The 16,490-nt window shown below is 36.5% G+C and overlaps 1 protein-coding gene across 1 annotated transcript in view; it reads right to left on the reverse strand.

Annotated features, from left to right (window-relative positions):
- LOC124802753 (gastrula zinc finger protein XlCGF57.1-like) overlaps positions 1 to 16,490 on the reverse strand; it is a 249,541-nt gene that overhangs the window by 120,258 nt on the left and 112,793 nt on the right. Inside the window, exons 6-8 of the mRNA XM_047263739.1 lie at positions 14,152 to 14,320; positions 10,568 to 10,686; positions 10,326 to 10,482 (exon numbers count right to left, since the gene is read on the reverse strand). Of these exons, the coding sequence (XP_047119695.1) occupies positions 10,326 to 10,482; positions 10,568 to 10,686; positions 14,152 to 14,320 (445 nt within the window). The remainder of the gene's footprint in view (positions 1 to 10,325; positions 10,483 to 10,567; positions 10,687 to 14,151; positions 14,321 to 16,490) is intronic.

Consider the following 16,490-nt stretch of genomic DNA (forward strand, 5'->3'; position numbering starts at 1 on the left):
TATGCAGGGTGTAATGTTGCTTTTCAATGTCCATGAATCATCTCACATATGTAATAGAATGTCTCTCATGTATTCACAAAACTTCTCTGGTTATTTGAATAACTTCAGGAGAGAGTTTACAGTACTTGCAACACTTACTTCCGCACACTTACTTCCACACACAAAAGTGTCATGCCATCCATCCTGCCCAAATAGGTTAAAATAGATTCTAAGCTAACCTATCCTAACTAAACCTAATCTCCTTGATCCCACCAAAAACTGATGAAGGAGATTGGATGTACTGTAACCAAGCTGTTGGAGAATGTAATCAGACCAGGTTAGGTGACAGAATCTGATAGCCACTGTCAGTGTCATGTGACTGCGGCTTTATTATATTGATTGGCAAGGACATTACTTTTTTGCTCAAATTATCATTTTGCTTGCATCATTACTCCCATCTGAGGAATAAACATGGACTTCATTAGTTAAAGTATTTCCTCTCTCTTCCCATCACAAAATCTCATCATCTTCTTGCCTAAGTTTTTATTAAATTATTCTATCAATGTTTTCTTAGATTTGATACATTGTTTCTCCATTTCTAAATTAATTCCATCCCATATAATATCCTCGCTGATGTCAGTTTATCTCCTGCAACTTCATGTAGTCAGCTGTTCTTAAATTGCAACACAAGGGAAAAGATGAGAATTCTTTTGGTCAGAAATGATATGTTCTTTCATATATAGTCACAAAATTTTCAGTTGCCTGTTACTAAAAATGTTATTTTTTTTATCAGAATATTGATTTAAGGCATGAAACTTTCTTTTCATTCAGATTCATTCTACATAAAAGGATGGGTGACTGGAGATTAGTCCCTGTCAACAATGAAGACATTAAACATGGAGCACAAGCTTGGATGCAGGATGTATGAGAATGAAATCAGCTGTGTTCATTCTCCACAACACCTAGATTTGGATGACTGGACAAAGATCTGAACCCCAATCCTGCCAAATTCAATATAAATCACCATCTACTCAGTAATCTGGTGCAGGCCTACTTGAATTTTTCTGTTAAGGTTTCTGTTTCAAGCTCTTTACACTTGCTTCCAGTAATCAACTTACTGACCTGTATCATCACGACATCATACATAAGTAGTATATCTGCTTTGCATTCCACGAAACCTTTTTTGCAATACAAACAGTTTTTTGCAATTTATACATTCTGTCACTCCTAGTTTTGTGATTTAATTCTGTGGATTGGATAATTTTTTTCCAAGCTGTTTCAATTCACGATTTTTCTGCTAAAAGTGAGTTACCATTCTAATACCGGTTCCCAACAGATCACGGAAGTTAAGCGCTGTCGGGCTGGGCTAGCACTTCGATGGGTGACCATCCAGTCTGCCGAGCGCTGTTGGCTAGTGGGGTGCAGTCAGCCCTTGTGAAGCAAACTGAGGAGCTACTTGATTGAGAAGTAGCAGCTCCTGTCTCGTAAACTGACATACGGCTGGGAGAGAGGTGTGCTGACCACATGCCCCTCCATATCCGCATCCAGTGTCGCCTGTGGGCTGAGGATGACATGGCGCCCAGTCAGTACTGTTGGGCCTTCCAAGGCCTGTTCGGATGGAGTTCAGTTTTAGAGTTACTATTCGCTAGTCATCAACACAATGTAGAGATTCCATTTGGTTCTCTGTCTGCAGTGCAGCAGTGTTCAGTATAACTGTTTATCCAGCTGATCATAAGAAAGTTGCAAAGCAAGCTTCATTAGAGATTTGATCACTGTCAAAGCCAACTTTATTTAGTTCACTAATCTAAGAAAAAATTCTAAGTTTTGGTCGTAGGTAAATCCAGCACACACATCAAAATTATCTACATAGTTGCACCACGCTCATACTTGTAAGATTATTGACCTTAATGTCTCACGATATGTTTTCTTTTTTTTGTACAGTTGATTACCAAGATGACAATGTCATTGTTTGGATTTCAACAATGCACATTTATATTCATAAAAGATACTCATACTGATCAGCTTGCAATTATTGAAATCCATCACCTTTACAAAACGCATCAGTTGTCTACAAAGACTTCAAGGAATCTAACTTAAATAAATAAAGGAAAATCCAGGATGGAATGTAATATACTCGTCCATCCTTACACAACCCCTGCTCCCACCCTTACCTCATGGCTCATACCCCTGCAATAGACCTAGATGCAAGACCTGTCCCATACATCCTGCTACCACCACCTACTACAGTCCGGTCACTAAAATTACCTATCACATCAAAGGCAGGGCTACCTGTGAAACCAGTCATGTGATCTACAAGCTAAGCTGCAACCACTGTGCTGCATTCTATGTAGGCATGACAACCAACAAGCTGTCTGTTCGCATGAATGGCCACCCACAAACTGTGGCCAAAAAACAAGTGGACCACCATGTAACTGAACACGCTGCCAAACATAATACCCCTCATCTCAATGACTGCTTCACAGCCTGTGCCATATGGATCCTTCCTGCCAACACCAGCTTTTCTGAATTGTGCAGGTGGGAACTTTCCCTGCAATACATCCTACATTCCCGTAACCCTCCTGGCCTCAACCTTCGTTTGTCACTGTCCTCACCCATCCAGCCCCCTCCCTGTTCCCATTCCAGCACTACACAGCCGTCATTTCACCACCACACCCAGTCTTTTAATTTCTTTTATTTTTATTTCTCTCCTTCCTACTACTTGCCCCCTCCCCCCTCCACACCTTCTCTCCTACCCTCCGTCTAAACTGCAACACTTCACTGTCCACCACTCCCACCATACTACCTCTCCCCCTCCCTGCCTCAGCCTTCTCCTTACCTTTCGCGAGAACATGGCTACATTGGTGCAAAATGACGCTGATAAATCATCAGAATGGAAGGTAGTACACAACAAGCGTCAAAAAATCGGCACTAAAAATTCGTGTACAGCAAATGTTTCGAGGCTCGAGAATATAAACAATTTTGATGTACTTTGTTCTAGTAATAGTCTCACTGAAAGTGAAAACAATCGTAAGAAGAGTGTGCCGATAAACTATCGGAAAAAGGTTAGGTTTGATCTTCCAAAGCCACAACGTTCAGTTAACAGCAATGAAAGTGGCAGTGGTGTGATCCAGTCTGCTGTGAGTGAAACATCAACAAATCGTTTTCACATTTTCGCTGATAGTCATGGTAGAGGCATGGCTGATATAGTGAAAAGCAGTTTTAATGCTGCCGATGTTTGTGGAATTGTGAAGCCAGGTGCTAAAGTTCAAGAAGTTGTAGCGGGGTGTGATCCTGAAAAAGTAAAAAACGAGTGTGTGATCTTAATAGGTGGCTCAAACAACGTTGCCTGCAACGAAGGGAATGATGCCATACAGTCGCTCAGGAAGAAAATATCGGCGCTTCATCAGTCTAAGGTATTTGTTGTGAACATTCCAAAGAGACATGACTTAATTCCACAGTCCTGTGTAAATGAAGCTGTCTCACAAACGAACTCTAAGTTAGCAAAGTTGTGTAAGCATTTTAACAATACTTGTGTTGTAGATGTAAGCAGTTTTGGACGAGATTTATTTACAAGACACGGTATGCACCTGAACAGATCAGGAAAAAAAGCATTACGTACCCTCTTAAAAACAAAAATATTGGAAGAAGTCCACAAATGTACCCCAAAGTTGGAACCAATCGCACTTGAATGGCTCCAACCATCAAGTCAGACTCGGTTTCAAACTCAAATGTTTCAGGAAATTGTTAGTAATGAATGTACTGTGTCTGTAGCTACCGATAATTTTTTAGGCAAAAGTTTAGATCTGTCTCTAATTCCAAAGAAATGACGATTTTTCACCAGAATGTGGAAGGACTTGGTAATAAAGTAAATGACATTACTGTTCTGTTAGAGGAACCACAAGGAATAAAAGATACTGATGTATTATGTTTTAGTGAACATCATGTGAAGGATATTGAAAGGTTGCAACTAAGTGGTTACTGTCAGGCAACGCATTACTCTAGAACCATCATGGAAAAAGGTGGAGTGGTAATTTATGTAAAAAACAACATATCTTACAATGCATTAGATTTAAAGAGCCATTGTATAGAGCAACAAATTGAAGTATGTGGTGTTGAGATTACTGTAAATGACTTCACGGCTGTAGTGTTAGCACTGTATAGATCTCCCTCAGGGAATTTGAATGTATTTCTTAAGCACTTAGATTCTTTATTATCCATTCTGTACTCAAAGTCCAAGAACTTGATAATTACTGGTGACTTTAATGTTGATTTCCTAAATGAGAGCAATAGTAAAGCTGATTTAGTACATTTAATGGAGTCTTATAATCTGATGGCAATAGTAGATTTCCCAACTAGGATTACTGTTAACAGTAAAAGTCTGATAGATAATATATTTATAGATAAGTCTACATGGAATGAGATCACTGTACATCCAATCACTGGCCTTTCTGATCATGGTGGTCAATTGCTTAGGCTCAATTACATCAGTGTGTGCAACAGTTCCGAGCATTCTTGGAAATCTTTTAGAATAATAAATGAACAGGGCCTTAAAAAATTCAATGATAGCCTAAAAGAGATAGACTGGAGCCGAGTTTATAGGGAAACAGATGTAAACAAAAAGTACAATTCATTTTTAAATGAATTCATGTCTGTATTTGAGTCCATCTTTCCCAAAAAAGTAGTTAGAAATAGTCATATAGGCAATGCCAAGAAGTCTTGGAACACTACAGGGATAATAACATCTTGTAGAACAAAGAGGATGTTATACAGTTCTCTCAGGACTTGTAATGATCCAAAGAAACGACAACACTACAAACTTTACTGTAGCATTCTCAAGAAGGTTATAAATAAATCTAAAAGTATGTGCATAAAATCAGAAATTGAAAGCTCAGAAAATAAAATTAAAACTATATGGAATGTAATAAAGAGGGAAACTGGCAGGACAACAGGGAATATGTCTCAGGTAGAGATTAATACAGGGGACAGTATCATAAAGAAACCTGAGTTGGTTGCAGAAATATTTAATAACCACTTTTTGAGAGCAGCAGAGAAGACAGGCTGTAATGGTTCTATGGAAGAATCATTGTCCCTCCTACAGAAAGCTATTAGCAACAGAATCCCACAGTTATCTTTACCTCCAGTTACTGTAAGCGAAGTCATAAGAGTAATTAGATCATTAAAAAATAAAAATTCTGCTGGTGTGGACAATATTTCTAGTAAAATACTGAAACACTGTTATAAATTTGTTAGTCCCGTCTTATGCAACATATTCAATGCAACCCTACAAGATGGGATTGTCCCTGACAGACTTAAGTTGGCTGTAGTGATTCCTATCTTTAAAAAAGGGGATAAAAGCATTGTTACAAACTATCGCCCAATATCCCTATTAACTACCTTCTCGAAAATTCTAGAAAAACTCATGCACAGGAGGATTGTAGACCATCTCAACATCCACAGTATCTTAAGCAAAAATCAGTTTGGGTTTCGTGCCGGTCTTTGTACTGAACAGGCAATATTCTCTTTCAGCAACCAAGTTTTGGAAGCCATTAACAAAAAAATGTCTCCAGTGGGTATTTTTTGTGATCTTACGAAAGCCTTTGACTGTGTAAACCACCAGATTCTTTGGAAAAAGGCAGAATACTATGGTTTAGGTGGTACTGTTGGCTTGTGGCTACAATCATATCTACAGGATCGGAAGCAGACTGTAATGCTAAATGGCTCTTCTGGAGAACCTGCCTCGTCTGAATGGAGCACGATAACGTGTGGTGTGCCTCAAGGCTACGTTTTGGGCCCACTGCTTTTCCTCATCTTTATTAATGATCTTCCTCTTTGTTCTGAGACAAACAGCAAATTTACCCTGTTTGCCGATGATACCACAATTCTAATTGACGATTTGATTGATCATGATCTTGAAAAAACTACAAATACTGTTTTTAATGACATCTTAAATTGGTTCTCCTCAAATGGTCTCTCGCTCAATGCAGATAAAACTCATTATATGAGGTTCCATACATCACAAAGTAATCCCGATGAAATTAACATAAAATGTAGAGATCAACCAATACAGAAAGTTGAAGACACAAAATTCCTGGGTGCTTACATAGACAGTAAATGTAATTGGTCGGTTCACATTCTTCATCTATGTAAAAAACTTAGCTCGGCAACATTTGCATTACGGGTAATTTCTTCAGTGGCTGAAGCTGACACTATTAAGGTTGCCTACTTTGGCTACTTCCACTCATTGATGTCATATGCTATCATATTCTGGGGGAACCAACCACTTGCAAAAAAAGTTTTCACCATCCAAAAAAAAGCAATCAGAATAATGTGTGGGGTCCATCAAAGACACTCTTGCAGGCACTTGTTTCGGAAGACAGGTATCCTAACAACTGCCTCACAGTATATTTTTTCCTTGCTGACCTTTGTGTGCAAAAATTATTCCATCTACCAAGACAACAGTAAATTCCATGGTTATAATACCAGAAACAAAAACAATCTACATTTAGAAATGAAACGTCTCACTCTGGTACAAAAAGGAGTTTACTACTCCAGCATTAAGCTGTTCAATGCTCTACCACTACATATCAAATGTGTTCATACAGAACTGCCAAAATTTAAACAAGTTCTCAAAGATTACCTGACAGAGAAATCTTATTATACTGTGGATGAATACCTGAAAGAAAATGTATACCATCACTAAACTTATTGTGTCTAGAAGTAGTTCAATTGATTTTATTGTGCATTTGGGCATTAGCGCACTTTTTGTAACAACAGATTGGCTGTACATGTATTTACTCTTGTAGGTCTAATATCTGATTTAACTTTGTGCTCTTATCTTTAACCTTTATTTGAAACTCCTTTTTCTGTCAAATGGTAGTTATGTTATCTAGCTGACATTGTATCTGTTACTTTATTTATAGTATGTCTTACTTAAACTATGTACAATTTTCCATTGAATTGCCCTTGTATTTATTGTAAGTTTAAATTGAAACCTGTACAATTTGACACGTTCCATATCCTTGTGATTGACTCACTAACTGGATCTACGGAACAAGAAATAAATAAATAAATAAATAAATAAATTACCCCACCCAGTCGCCACTCCCATCATGCACTGGTGCTGCTGCTTGCAGTGTAGTTTCAGCTCTCAGAGACTGCAGATGTGTGTGCAAGTTGGGCTTGCATGAGTGTGTGTGTGCATGTGTGTCTACTGCTGACGAAGGCCTTAATGGCCGAAAGCTTCGATTGTGTGAATCTTTTTATTGTGCCTATCGTGGCTCAACATCTCCACTATATTGTTAAATAAATAATGGGCATTTTATAATAACTGTTCCACTGATCTGAACGCAGACAACTGACCTCACAGGCAACACTTTTTCATTTGGTACTGAAGTTATTTTGTATTAGTTACTGACTGAATATTCTTAAAGCAGCAATAATGGTAGTTTCTATTTCCTGGAGTGGAGTTTTAGGTATACACTTTTCTCCATACTGTAAAGTTCCATTTTAATGTCACTTTAACCAGCTTCACCCTGACAGACTGAGATGCAAAATGATGGTATATTTAACTGTTATTTTTTTGATCAGAAGTAATATGAAAGTATATGCCATGTGACACACACCAAGTAAATGCAAAGAGCATGGCTGCAGCAGCATATAGGAGGAAAAACACCTCAGAAAATTACCAAAATACATCTGAAAGGTACTCCTCAGTGTTGTTAACAAGTACACAATTAAAGCTCACATGACTGGCAAATTTCAGTCCTACAGAAAATTTTCAAGTACGATTGATGACAATATATTGTAATATTATCAAACTATTAAATGGCAGGCATAGTGGATTGGAGACCAAGCACGTAACATGCAAATTAAAACCAGAAAGTTTACTGATAATAAATTATCAATTTTGCAGTACGACTGTAATGGAAATAATAATTATTCATTCCATTTTGAGTACGACGGAGACAGAGAACTGTGAGAAAGATCACATTCATCGCAAAGAAATGAAGCCTGCTGCTTTTGCAAATCCTGCTGCTTTTGCTACACAACCAGAAGGCTTCTATAATGTGAATACAGTGGAAGTAAAATAGACGTACAGAGTATTTCAATGAGCTGGGGAATTAATTAGTTTTGCAAAGGTATAGATTAATAAGCAGCAGTGCAGGCCTGAACTTGGTAAAATATATTTTGTTTGGTAGTTACAGTGGCAGACACAAGTACAATTTATTTTTTGTCTTTTAAACTGAATGTCAAGTTGGCGGTACAACCAGATGTCTTATGTGATTACTTTGCTGTAATCAGAAATAGAATGTCAGTGAGACATAAAATGGAATCTATAACTCTTGTTATTTAGTAGCATGAGGTGTTTACTGAAGTGAAACTAATTTTTGTGTAAATTTGTGGTGCACAACACTGCACTGAAGTAGTAACTCTAACTAGAGTGTTTTTCTTTTCTTTTTTTTTTTTTTTTCCTCTCCTGGCAAAGCAAAAATAACAAAACGAATCTCACTATTGTGTAGCAGCTGGCATGTAATAATAGCTTATTCTTTCACACAGTCAAATTTAAAAGCAGTAATAGCCAAAGAATTTCTATGGAAAAAAACAGGGAATGAATACTTTGATCATACTAAAACATAAATCAATATATTTTACTGTCAGATTATTTATGTTGCTTGCAGTGCATCCAATGGCAACAGTATTGCATACTTCGAACTTGGACGAAGCACAAGAAAAATAATTTCTGCGCTTACATGCATGCATGTCTGCCTGCCTGCCTGGACGCACGCATGAATGAATGCGCCGCGCGCCCACACACACCCACACTACTACTACTATTACTACTACTTCTTCTTCTTCTTCTTAAATCAAGCAATGTTTACAAAAATGAATTCCTTAGTTTAAGATGATTAACTCTTGCAACATAAATGAAATCTGGATAATGTACTGAGGTAAATAGTATTGCATCCTAAGATGAAGTTTATTTCTGTGCATACAGACTAGCTGGATGTTACTTCCATCAGAAGCATGATTTTTGTCTGTACTTTTTGTGTTACTATTAGAGTAGTGAGAGACTCTAATAACCACACTGAACTACTGATGGGTTTCAGAGTAACAAACGTGTATTTAAACCAAGCATCTTTGGTTGCTCAGTAGTGCATTGATTAAGCCACAGTACGTGTTGAAATTACATAACACACCTCATGTAATTATCAGCTTTTCTTAAAAGGGCTGTTAGCAGAAGTACAAGGGATTTTACAGTGTTTTCTAGTAAAGCCCACCAAGAATTTTATACAAACCAAAATTTTATATTTGAGAGCCTTTCACAATAAAAGTATACAGTTTTGGACACAGTTAACGTAGGACTGGGAGACAGTGTCACTAAATTTTTAAAAGGTTTGCACTCTCAAATTTGAGCAACAATGCAACTACATGTTTGAGAATTAACATTTCCTGAATTATGAAATTTGGAAAGATGACAAGACATTCTTAACTTGGAAGAGAACCAGGGCTTACAAATGAGGTATGTCAACTTAAAACAAACTGTTATTATTAATGGGGTTGAATTTTTTTATAGATGGTTTCAATGACTCTTAAATTTATAATGTAATTACAGGATCACCATATGTTTTATGTATTTATAACATAGTCTTAATATTTCAAATTTTTCTGCATGTGAATCGGCTTTCTTGAATTCTACAAGATGTTCTTTAATTAGATGACCTGTCTATTCGTCAACTCTCTTCAGTAATACTTTTGGAAGGCAATTCCAACAGGGAGAATCTTACACAGATTTTACTCTCCACACACTTTTGCAGTGGGTGGATCAGAACATACAATATGTCTTCCAGTATTACATCTCTGATCTTCTGCCTCACATATTAATAATATCACACACAACTTAATTTTACATGAACATTTAAATGTACATAGGTTAGCTGTTTCCAAACCAATGGCTGAAATTAACTGGAAATTAAACATGTCTCTGCCACCTAGTAATTTGGCACCTGACTATAAGTATTGTTTGTGCAAACACAAAGGACATGGTTTAATATTTAAATACAAATGAGGGACTGTCACTGTACAGGCATAGACACACATTCTAATTCAGAACAGAGCCTGACAAAAATGATAAATTAATTGTAAAAACCATAATGTCACAATTATGATTTATGTGCAGCATACCCAAAGAGTTAGTTGCAGATTCATAAATTTTAAGAATCAGTCTGCACAGCCAACACATCTGGATGGAATACTTATCCATATAGTGTTACCTCAAACAGGAATGAAGATATGGACATGATCATTACACAATTTTTTAACACATGAGCTTTTATTACTTGACTGACCTGTATGTGTCCTCAAATGCACCTGCAAAAGTGTAGCACCCTGAAACTCGTGATGACAATGTTCACATGTGTAAGTCTTCTTTCGTATCACCTGACCTGCATGAGCACGTAAATGCTGCCTCAAATTATCTTTCCGACTGAACATTCGCCCACACACCTAAGTAAAAGGCACAGAAATGGGGTAAAGAAACATATTACATGATCTGATAGTGTAAATTTAAAGCTAGATCAGCAACAGTTACCTGACATGGAAAACTTGGCCTTGACTTCCCATCACACCCTGTTTGTGCAACATGTCGCTCCAAATGATATTTTCTGCTAAAGGTTTTCTGGCAACGTGAACATGAATAGGGTTTCAGACCTATCAAAGAAAAGAAGTATACAACAGGGTTACTTTTCCGCAGTACGTTTTCCTGATAAAGGTTCTGTAGTATAAATAATGTTAGCTGTAAACACTTGGTCACATGTGAAATTGTTGGCAATTAATGTCGCAATGACACTGCTGTTATTTGGCAGGTATTTTTTTTCTCCATATATGAATCTGAATTACTTTACCAAGTGTGATTTGCAGTAATAATACCCTATGCCTAATCCTTAACTATTTGCCTTATTTATTCCATACCAAGTGACACAGCTAAAAACCATACCTATTTCCAAATTTAGCCCACGAAATGCACCAGCAGGGATTCCTAGGAACTGAATTCATCAATTATATGTACATTCTTATGTTTTAAGTTTGAGAATACTGAAATAATATCCAATTACATGAAGAAAGATTAGTTTAGTTAGGGCGGAGTATGAAGTTGTTTAGATACATTTTATATCATGTGTGTTTTCTGTGTGTACTTTACTCTAGCTTGTAAAAGGATTACTCTGTGTATTTTATTGTATCTTGTAAAAGGATTACTCTGAAAGATGGCAACTTTCTTTCTTTTTCAATCTTTTTGTAGGTGACTATTTATGGCTGTCAAGTATTTGAACAAAAGCATTTCAAGCCACCAGCTGTACATGTACACCTTTATTCTCAACCAGTTTCAGTTTTAGCAACCACCATCATGGAGGATTGAAAAACAAATAAACACAAAAACATGTTTAGTGTTCATGACAAGCTTTTTAGGCACAGGAAACATATGTGTGATGAACGACTGGGTGGAAAGTGCTTACAGAGAGCTGTACATCCATGGATCAAAAATACACTACATCCAAACAGGATATCACAGCATGACCAATACAACCTTCTCCATAATAGCACACAAACTCTATAACCTTCAAAACACTATTGACAGAAAAATATAACAGTGTATACTAGACAACTCTTAGCAAGCAGGCTTGCAAAGGTATATATTACAGACTAACTGTCCAAGACAGTACTGCCAAAGATTACAGAAACATATGACAATCTACACTCTAGTGCAGGTTGGCAATAAATGTCAGTATTGTAGAAAATGGAGTCCACAACATCGATGCACTACTGAAGTCTGTAGTGACATTTTATCTAATCATAGTGAAATATTTATGAAAATGAAGATTATTAAAATGTCGTTAAACAGATCTTATCAGAATCAAATGGCATTTTTAACACGTGTTAAATCGTAATACTAGTGATATATCATTTTCATTATTAATGCAAAACTGTATAACAGAAAAACAAGATTCATTTTGTACTTCATCATATCAAGAATTTCTTTTAGATTTGCCTGCCATGTTGTGGTTTTATGATTTAACACTTGTTACATATACCATCTGATTCACATAACATCCTTTTAACCACATTTTAAAAATCTTGAATCTATTAAATATTTTATCATAACTAGACAAAATGTTATTAGAGACTTCTACAGTACATTGATCATATGGATTCCACTGGTTGACAATCTTGATGTTTATTGTCAACCTTGACTAGAGCATATATCCTATACTCTTTGGCTGTATATCACTGTATGTTTTTGTAATCTTTGACAGTGTTGTCTTGGACAGTTAGTCTGTAACATAAACCCCTGTAAGCCTGCTTACTAGCTCTTAACAGCCACGAGTCATCTACTTTACACTATTGCATTTTTATGATCCATAGTGTTTCGGGTGTTACTGAGTTTATGCATGCTATTACAGAGCAAGTTTTTACCATGCAGGTACATGCTGTTTGAATTTAATGTATTTTTGATCCATCAATGTACAGCTTTGTAAGTACTTTACACAGGATCATTCTTTGCACATATGTTTCGTGTTTTTAAAAAGCTTGTCTGTATATACTACGTATGTTTTGTGTTTCTTTATTTTTTAGTCCTCTGTGATGATGGTTGGTAAAACTCAAACCAATTGACAATAAGGGGTATATGTACAGCTGGTAGCTCAAAACTCTTCTCTTCTTTCTTTTTGTGTTGACCTATCGACAACTCAATGCTTCCACTTTTCTATGAGTGTCTCCTTTAATCCAAAAGTATTTACAATCTAACTGAACTTTCCTACAATATTTCTATCACATATATAAAACAAGCATGGATGTTAATATTAATTAGTGTAACTTTGACTATTAGGTTCACATAAACCACATTTTCAATTTTGGAAAAATACAGCATGACTCAAGGGGTTTAAGTGTCTGCATACCACATGGGCTATTTGGAACTTCCACCTTGCACTAGTTTATCTGAACTCTGGAGATGGGAAATTGCCTCCAGCACATCATGACACCCTGACACTCTCCTAGACTCAACCATCATTAATGTCAACATGTCACCCTCACTCTTCCCACATGTTCTCTTCTTTCATTATGATCATCTTTATTCATTATATATTTTTATACTACTTCTTCTTCCTCTTTCTTCAAGTGTTAGAAATTTGCTCAGAGCATCTATTGTCTGTGGTTGGTTTCTATGTGATCTCTCAACCTTCTTCTTGGTCTGCTTGTTGAGCTCCTCATTCTTAATTGCAATATCTCTTTCACATCCTCTTAATCTATCTTTACCTCTCACTCTGTCCTAATAATCTTTATAGTGAAGCTGGCATAGAGCTTAGCAATGTCCTATCTCTGACATCCTTTTCTACCTGTAATCCTCTCCCCCTTCATCTTTGCCTACCTCATCCTCACTACAGGCGGGTTTTTGTACTCTGAATGACCCACCCTTCGATTTTACATTCCGAAATCTATTCCTCCTCTCCTCCCTGAAAAAGGAATGAATGGTTTTAATATCAAGGATAATGTAATGTACTTTTCTTTGTGTTCATCGGCACTACTAAATATTTTGCCTCCTGAATGTACGCACTGTCCAACAGATCTGGAAAACATCATGGTAACAACTCAGCACTGATTGGTAGACAGGCATAAAAAGAAGACTGAGCTTGTCTAAGCTTTTGGACACAACCATATTAATTTGGAGAGAATGTCATCTGCCCATCCAAATTTATATTTCTGTAATTCCCTAAATCAACTGGGGCAAATTCCAAGGTGGTTCCTCCGAAAAAGACATCACCAATTCCCTTCTCCAACCTCTTTCAGTCTGAGCTTCTGCTCCATCTCTGATTATGTCACTGACAAGATGTTAAACCCTACTATACCTTTTTATCACTCCTGACATTTGTCCTGCCCTATTGTGCTGATGTAAGTTCCTGCTTTTGCCTAAGTATGCTTTCATTTGGCAGGCAGAAATGTTTTACTCTCAGTCTTCATGGAAAGGCTGCATTCTTGCAAACAAACTCAACATACAAAAGCCATGAACACATTTTTAAAGTGTTCATTCTTGTCTTAACCAAATGAAAATTTTTTCATGGGATGGTGAGGTAAAAAAATTGCAAAAATGTCTGCTGTTAACAGAAATGAGATATTGCTTACCCGTATGAGTGTACATGTGCCTTGCAAGAGTTCCTTTGTCTGGACATCTTGCATTACACTCTGGGCATGTATATGTCTCTCCTTCCATGTGAATCACTCTTCTGTGCCTCTCCAGACTGGACTTCAACTTGAAGCTTTTAGAGCAATCAACACATTCAAAGTCACCCCCCTGCAAAATACAGTGTACTCAATATATTAAACATAAAATATAATTTATGTAGGCCATCATGAAGAGGGATGAGAAAGCAGAAACCACGTGACTTGATTCATGACAGAGCCTAACATTCACAAAAAGATAATATGTTAATATTAACAAAACAACCATATTGTTGTTGTTGTTGTTTTTAGTCCTAAGATTCATTTCATGCAGTTCTACATGACAATTTATTCTGTGCAAGCCTCTTCATCTCTGCATAACTATTGTCAGCTACACAAATTTGACCTGCTTATTTTAATCAAGGCTCAGTCTTTCTCTGTAATTTCTGCCCAACAACTTCTCTCTATTATCAAACTGATCAGTCCTTCACACCACAAGATGTGTCTTATCAACCAATCCCTTCTTTTAGTCAAGCTGTGTCTTAATTTCTTTTATTGCAGTTTGATTCAGCACATCCTTATTAATAATCTGACTTATCCATCAGCAATCTCCGGTAAAACAATACTTCAAAACCTTCTATTCCATTCTTGTCTAAATCGTATATCTTACAAGTTTCACTACCATATAAGGCTATACCCCGGACTTCAATAAAGGCAAACTAACATTTAAATTTATATTTAGTGTTAACAAATTTATCCTTTTCAGATATGATTTTCTTGCCATGGCTATTCTGTATATTATATTCTCACTACTTCAACCATCATCAGTTATTTTGCTACTCAAATAAGAAAACTCATCTACTACATTTAGTGTCTCATTTTTTAATTTAATGTCCTCTGCATCACTAGATTTGACTCAACAACATCCCATTACCCTTAATTTATTTTTGTGGAAGTTCATCTTAAAAACCTCTTTTCAAGGCAATCTCCTTTCTGTTAAACTGCTCATCCAATCCATTTGTCATCCCTGAAATAATTAGTGTCACTGTAAAATCTCAAAGTTTTAATTTCTTCTCCCTCAATTTTAGTCCTCTGTTCAACTTAACCTATGTCTTCTTTACAACGTGCTTAATGTACAAACTGAATAACATTAGGGATAGGTTACAGCCCCACTTCACTCCCTTCTCAACTACTACTTCCCTTTAATGTCCTTAGACTCTTGCCACAGGAGTTTGGTTTCTGAAAAGTTATAGATTAACTTTCACTCCCAATATTTTATCCATGTTATCTTCACAATTTTGAAGAACGTATTTCAGTCAAAATCCTTTCTCTAAATCTACCAATGTTTCTTTAATGTATCTTCTAGAGTATTCAAAGGGTCAGTGTTGTCTCAAGTCTGCCTATATTTCTCCAGTATCTGTACTGGTCTTCTCCACCGAGGTTAGCCTCTATTGCTTCTCTCATCCATTCTTCGCTAAATAATTAAATAATATGTCAGTATTCTGTAACCATGATTTATTAATTGAGAGTTCAATATATATCTATCAGCACCAACTTTCTATGGAACTGGAATTGTTAGATCGGTCTTGAAGATTGAAGGTACTTCATCTGTCTCATACATCTAGCATACCAGGTGACATAGTTTCATTGTGGTACGTTTTCTCAAGGCTCTCAATACTTCTTAGGGACTGTCTACAGCTCATGATTCAACTTAGGTCTTTTACGGCTCTGTCAAGTACTTCTCTATTCCCTTTTGTCTGCTTCATTTCCCATTTTCTCTTTTCATGAATTAAAATCAGTATCTTCTAAGCTCTAAGCTATCTGAGAATTTCTACCAGGCCTTCTGTTTTTGCATACTTGGACCTCTGCTGCTTTCACTATTTCATCTCCCATCATTACCCATTCTTCTATTGTATTTCTTTCCCGTTTCAGTCAATTGTTGCCTATTATTCCCTTTGAAACTCACAACAACTTTTGGTTCCTTTAGTTTATGCAGGTGTAGTACATTAATTTCCTAAACTTCTGCAATTTCTTTAATCTGAAGTTCATAATGAATAAATTAAGACCAGAGCCCATAATTGGACCCAGAAATGTTTCTCAGTTTAAAATCTGGTTTCAAATTCTCTCTCTCACTATTATACTGTTATTATCTATTTGAAACCTTCCAGTACCTCCAGGTCTTTTCCTCATGTACAACCTTCTTTCAAGATTCCTAAACCAAGTGTTGGCAATTATTAAATCATTTCTGTAAACGTCTGCTAGGTAGCTTCCCCTTTCATTCCTTTCCTGCAGTCCATGTTTTT

Source organism: Schistocerca piceifrons, chromosome 6 (assembly GCF_021461385.2).
Source record: "Schistocerca piceifrons isolate TAMUIC-IGC-003096 chromosome 6, iqSchPice1.1, whole genome shotgun sequence".
In the NCBI taxonomy this organism is placed as follows: Eukaryota; Metazoa; Arthropoda; class Insecta; order Orthoptera; family Acrididae; genus Schistocerca; species Schistocerca piceifrons.